The sequence below is a fragment of the Crocuta crocuta genome, unplaced genomic scaffold, assembly GCF_008692635.1.
Source record: "Crocuta crocuta isolate KB4526 unplaced genomic scaffold, BGI_CrCroc_1.0 scaffold228, whole genome shotgun sequence".
NCBI classification, from domain to species: domain Eukaryota; kingdom Metazoa; phylum Chordata; class Mammalia; order Carnivora; family Hyaenidae; genus Crocuta; species Crocuta crocuta.
Window position 1 is genome coordinate 1511258 of NW_027532820.1, and position 6592 is coordinate 1517849.

The window sequence follows — 6592 nt, forward strand, 5'->3', positions numbered from 1 at the left end:
GGCAGTTGGTATTGCGAATCAATGCCATTTATGAGGCCCGGAGAGGAAAGAAACGCGTGAAGAGGCTGTCCCAGTCAACTGAGAGCAACTCAGGAAAAGGTACGACCCCCCCCCCCCCTGCCACCGTCCCTTGCCCCCCAACAATCCAAAAGTAGGTTCTTCTTAAAAGTGGCTTCCTGTTGTCCATGGGACAGCGAAGACCCAAGAAAGGGTTGTCCCATGGTCCTTTGTCCATCCATCAAGTCAGCCCAGTGCCGCATGCTCTGAGCTCACTACAGGAGGGGTTCTCTTTGCTGAGCACGTGTCCAAGGAGCCAGCCTCTTTTGCTGTATTGGTTGATATAGGTACCATCTGAACTAGAGCCACATTCACTTGGAAATAGATTTAGTTCGACAAAGACATAGTTTGTCCGTGACATTTAACTTGACTAAAAGAAAATAGCCCTTCTGAAGTAGAAATCTTGGGTTTGCGTGACTACATGCAGAAAGTTTCCTGTGTTAGAAAAACCCACACACGCAATTCCCTGCTATTGCCATTTTTTGTTTGTTTGTTGTTTGTTCTTCTGTCCAGTGACGGATGAGAACAGCGAGTCTGACAGCGACACCGAGGAGAAGCTGAAAGGTGAGAAGAGCAGGTGCTGTGCTGGTGGCTGTGGCGCTTCCTGCTTAATGTGAGGGATGGGATGGAGAGTCCTCACACGAGCTGGCTGGGCAAGGCATGAATGTGAGGGGACAGGGGACCCCCAGGGGTATTCAGCGGCCGGTCAGTCCTGGGCATGACCAGAACGGACCTGTTCGGTCCCTGAGCCTATGGCGCCAGCGATCCAGGGTGGATACCACTGTGGCGGCCCCTTCCCCTGCCGGCCTGGGACTCCAGACGCCTGAGCCCTGTCCCACTCCCACGAAAATCGCTTTAAGATCAGGAGGAAATCACTGAAGCTCTCAGGGCCTCTAGTACTCATCTGTCAGATGAAGTCACTGAAATCATTGGTCTCTGTAGACCTAAATTCAGGGACCTCAGTATAGGCTTTGGTGAGTTTTCCACAATTTCTCAGACCCAGGGGGCACAGGAGGGATGCCAAAGAAAGCCATAGCCCAGGGCTGCCGAGGGAGGTGATGGGGGCCCGTCCTGGAGGATGAAGCAAGTCCATTTCCGTCACACAGAATGATGGCAGGAGGGAAGCGGAGTGGAAGCCCCTGACTTAGTCATGTCTCTGCCCACTCTGTCACACACATGTTTACAAAGTTCCCCGCTCCAAAAGCCCCATGGTCTGGATTTTGTCACATCCCACAGACTGAAAGATGAAGGAGATCAGTGAGGGGAGGAGTCCGTGTCCCCCACCCCATCTGACAGAGGGATGCAGAGAGGACTCCCGCCGCCGCGCCAAGTCCACACGGCACACCCTGGCTGAGCAGAGCCCCAGGCTCCAGGCTTCGGCACCCCCGTGAGCCCGGCAGCCTATCCAATGTGTCTCCACCCCGAAGTTTGGCAGGGACCCCAAACGAAGAGTCTTGAGCTAATTCATTAAATGCGGGAACACTTTTTTAGGATTGGAAGGAGCACTCTGAGCTGGGAACCGCACAAGCTGTCACGCTCTGTGCCTCGTTAGGAAGGGAGTCGCTCACAGGCACTCACTGTCCCTCTCTCCTTAGCTCACAGTCAGCGCCTGGTCCACGTGAAGTCACGCCTGAAGCAGGCTCCCAGGTACCCGTCCCTGGACCGGGAGCTCATGGAGTACCAGCAGAGGCAGCTGTTCGAGTACTTCGTGGTGGTGTCCCTGCACAAGAAGCAGGCCGGGGCCACGTATGTGCCAGAACTGACCCAGCAGTTCCCTCTCAAGGTACGGACAGGGCCTGGGTGGCCCGCCACGGGACGGCGGCGTTCTTGCCAACTTCTCGCTGGCACTCGTGGTTTCCGGGAGCTGCGGGAGTCTGAGGAATGCTCGGTGTCTGGGATCGTGAACACGCGTCGTAACTAGTGTACATCAAATGCAAAAAGCTGCTGCTGGAGAACTTGGGAGGTCCCAAGAGGTGACAGATTCAGAGACTCCAAAGTATGGACAGAAACACTGACTCACTTCCTGTGATCACTGTGCTGACCATACCAGCCTCTGCATCTTCCCCGTCTCCCTCTCCAGCCACGTCTCTTCCCAGGCCATCCTAGAAGCGTCTTTCCCATCAGCCTCACGACTCTCCTCAGGGAGGGTGTGTTTGCTGAACATCTGTGCCGGTACCGGGCACCTCTGGGTGTGTGCACCGGGATCCTGTCCTATCCTAACATGCTGCGCGGCTGCGTGGACCTGGCCTTCCCATATGTTAAGTCAGGTACCCAAAATGCACCGGCACTCAGAAAGCCTAATACAGCCTGGCCAATAATACGTATATCATTCTTGGGCTTTGACATCACTATTAAAGAGGCCGCACCACATTCAATTCAGTCCAGAATGTACCGAGACCCTATTACATTCAGGCTGTTCTCTATTTGGCCCCGTCATTACAAAGATGAGCAAAATATGTTTTCTGTCCTTAAGAAGCTGACGCTCTGACAAGAGGGCACAAGAAAAGCACGCAGCGACTCCTGAGGCAGATTGTGACACTGTACGTGCCGTTCAGGCAACGAAGGTGCTCAGAGGCAGGAAGAGGGGAGGGAGGGCGCGTCCTGGTCCCCCCAGGACCTCCTGCCGCTGCCAGCTCCCTACAGCGTCCTTTGTCCCGCCCACTGTGGCCCAGTGCAGCAGTCGGGTTCTGCCGTTGGAGTTTAGGGTGGAAACTAGGTATCAGTGAAGGAAATGATGGGCACCGGGCCTCCAGGCTCGCTCTGTTCGCCTTTCTGCAACTGACCTCCAGGATGGTCCCCCGAAAGCCCCAAAGCCATGCTGTGCTCACATTCAGGTGAAGCCCACGTGGAGCGAGCACTCGGGCACAGAGAGGACTGTGTTTCCTCCTGTTTACTTCCCTCGGGGCCTAGCAGTGCTGTGCACATGGCAATATTTAATCAGTGTTTCAGGAATAAAGGCATTAGCTCATGAATTACCAATTGAATCAACATAACTATTGAATGCCTGTCGTTTCCAGCCTAGAATCCCCAGGCTCTTAGACATCCGCATAAAACTTTTGAGCGGAAACATGTATAGTCATTGTTGGAAAGGGGACTAATCTGGAAATGTATCAAGAAAAAGTCCTCTATAATCCCACTCCACAGAGATCATCGCTGCTAGCATTTTGTTATGTTTCTTCCCAGACTTTTCTCATAGTGTGATTTTCTTTTTTTTTAATTATTTTTTAAAAAAATTTTTAATGTTCATTTTTGAGAGACATTGAGACAGAGCATGAGCAGGGGAAGAGCAGAGCGGGGGGGGAGAGACACAGAATCCAAAGCAGGCTCCAGACTCTGAGCTGTCAGAACAGAACCTGACACGGGGCTCAAACTCATCGACCATGAGATCGTAACCTGACACTTAACCAACTAAGCCACCCAGGCACCCCCTCAGAGTGTGATTTTCTAACAAAACTGATATTGTACATTGTATAATCTTTGCATGGTGTTTTCTAAATGTATCATTATTTATAAACATTTCATATAAATTCTAAAACATTTTTTTAAATTATATAAAGCTCTGTTATGTGCGTATGCCCTACCTATTTAACCAATCTCTTTCTGTTGGAAATGTATCTTGTTGGCAGTGTTTCTTTACGTATCTATTTGAATGTGATGTGATCATTCTGTGCTTGCATTTTTGCGGATCAGCCTATTTTATATCTTCTTGCCTTTGCTTCCTCCTTCTTTCTCCTCGCTTCTCACTTTCTCTTATGGTCTTCATCCCTCACTTCTAGAGTCACCTTGACCAAGATTTCCCCTCCATATTTGCACACTAGAGATCGTACCTGCCGTGTTCCGTTAAATTGCTTGATATCATGTAATTATCTTTATAACACTTCATGGAGATGGGGCCATTTTTCAGCCATTTATGATCGCTTGTATCAGTGAGAGAACTCTTCGTGCCTCACTTCCTGCAAATGGGTTTGTGTGCATATAAGAACGCCTGTGTGCACATATGGTTGATAACTCCTATGTTGATGATAGCATGTGTAGGCACATGTGTGTACACATGTACATACATGTATTGTGCATGTGATCCGAGTGCAGGTGCATCCACACGGGTGGCCATGTCAAAAAGTGCTGGAACTTGCCTCCCTATAAGGCCTACTCTTTAGTTCTCTGAAGGTTTCCACTGTGGAAAAATGTCATTGTTCCTTCCTTTCGTATTCCTTAGAGTTTATGGTCCTTCACTCTGTGATGACTAATGACCCCCTTCCAACAACTACACCCAGCAGGTGTTTGCCTCTCCATGAGATTGTCCAAGGGAGAATTATTATTATTCTTTGGCAACAGTCTGAGCTAGTGAATTATCAACTCAAAAACTGCCCGTGGACTAGTTGGAATCTCGTTTGTTATGTTTCACCACGGATGGAAGAGGGAACCATGATTCTCTCCGTAGTGACTATTGATTCTGAAGAATGAAAACCAAAGGACAATTAATGACTGGCTTTAGGTCTGTAAATGGTGCCTGTGTTTCATTCATTGATAGTTGTCTCAACCATTAGTAGCAACTTTAATTATGATTGCTCTAGCCTAAAGGGAATCATACTAGAAATAGGTTTTATTTTTTTTTGTTTAAAATTTTTTTAATGTTTGTTCATTTTTTGAGAGACAGAACGCGAGCAGGGGAGGGACAGAGAGAGGGGGAGACACAGAATCTGAAGCAGGCTCTAGGCTCTAAGCTGTCAGCACAGAGCCCTGTGGGGAGCTCGAATCCCTGAACCACAAGATCATGACCTGAGCTCAATCCAAGAGTTGGACGCTTAACCGACTGAGCCATCCAGGTTTTCAAATTGAAGAAAATCAGCCTGGTGTTCTGTTCCTTCGGACACTCTCTTTAGAGACCTCCTCCCTCTGACATGGTGCCCTTGGGAAGGCTTGTAGATCGTCTGGGAAGCACTCCGCAGCGCTGGTCTGCAGAGTTCGGAAGTTGTCTGCAAAGGGCAATGACAAGCTATGAGAAACAAAAAAAGAAATTGATGGAAAATATTATAGAAAGATTTTAGACTAGACATTACAGTTTTCTAACTTCAGAAATTCAGCCTCCACTGACCTCAAATACCTGATACTTCAAGTTACTAAAGATAACTTTAGCATGATTTGTTTTTCTTTAACTGTTTACAAAGAGAATTTAGGGGCATCTGGCTGGCTTCGTCGGTAGAGCCCATGACTGTCGATTTTGGGGTTGTGAGTTTGAGCCCCACATGGGGCTTAGAGATTACTTCAAAAACTAAAATCTTAAAAAAATAAAATAAATAAAGGAAAATAAAGAAATAAAGAAAATATAACAAGTATAAACCTATCAATAACAGTAACAACAGGGGCACCTGGATGGCTGTCTTTAAATGTCTGACTTCAGCTCAGGTCATGATCTCACAGTTGGTGAGTTCAAGCCCCACATCAGGCTCTTTGCTGTCATTGCAGAGCCCACTTGGGTCTTGTCTCCTTCTCTCACTGACCCTTCCCCGCGCTCTCACTCTCTCACAAAGATAAATAAAATTTAAAATAAAATAACAACAGAAGCCAGCAATCCTTCCCAACACCTTAGAAGTACAAATTTGTAAACAAACTTGCTAGTTACTAATTATTCTTTTTTGTTTCCCAAACTTATACATATAGTACCTCACTTACAATGTGGCACAAAAATCTGTAGCCCAAAATTCAGCTCCCCAGCATTTCCAAGTGTGTGTACAGTGCTGTCAGCTGCATGCACACTGTTGTTAAGCAGGTCTGTGGAATAGGGTGCAAAGCACAGATTCCCATTCATGCACAAATAAGTAAACACATGGCTTTAAAAATAAACTTTAGCAGGGCGCCTGGGTGGCTTAGTCGGTTAAGCGTCCGACTTTCGCTTAGGTCATGATCTCGCGGTTCGTGGGTTCGAGCCCCGCGTCAGACTCTGTGCTGACTGCCAGCTCAGAGCCTGGAGCCTGCTTCAGAGTCTGTGTCTCCCTCTCTCTCTGACCCTCCCCTGCTCACGCTCTCTCTCTCTCCTAGATATAAATAAAAATATTTTTAAAAATAAATAAATCAATAAATCAATAAAAATAAACTTTAGGGGCACTTGGGTGCTCGGTTTGTTAAGCATCTGACTTTAGGTCATCATCTCACGGTTCATGAGTTCAAATCCCACAGTGGGCTCTGTGCTGACAGCTCAGAGCCTGGAGCCTGTTTTGGATTCTGTGTCTCCCTCTCTCTCTCTGTTCCTCCCTTCCTTGTGCTCGCTTTCTCTCAAAAGTAAATAAATAAGGGGCGCCTGGGTGGCTCAGTCGGTCAAACATCTGACTTCAGCTCAGGTCATGATCTCATGGTTCGTGGGTTCAAGCCCCGCATCAGGCTCTGTGCTGACAGCTCAGAGTCTGGAGCCTGTTTCAGATTCTGTATCTCCCTCTCTCTCTGACCCTCCCCTGCTCATGCTGTCTCTCTCTCTCAAGAATAAATAAAACATTAAAAAAAATTTTTTTAAGTAAATAAATAAATATTTTTTTAAAAA

The 6592-nt window shown here is 47.6% G+C and overlaps 1 protein-coding gene across 1 annotated transcript in view; it reads left to right on the forward strand.

Moving 5' to 3' along the window:
• The window catches only part of DENND2A (DENN domain containing 2A), an 82203-nt gene that overhangs the window by 38635 nt on the left and 36976 nt on the right, over positions 1 to 6592 (forward strand). Inside the window, 3 exon segments of the mRNA XM_077781073.1 lie at positions 6 to 99; positions 571 to 621; positions 1653 to 1840. Of these exon segments, the coding sequence (XP_077637199.1) occupies positions 6 to 99; positions 571 to 621; positions 1653 to 1840 (333 nt within the window).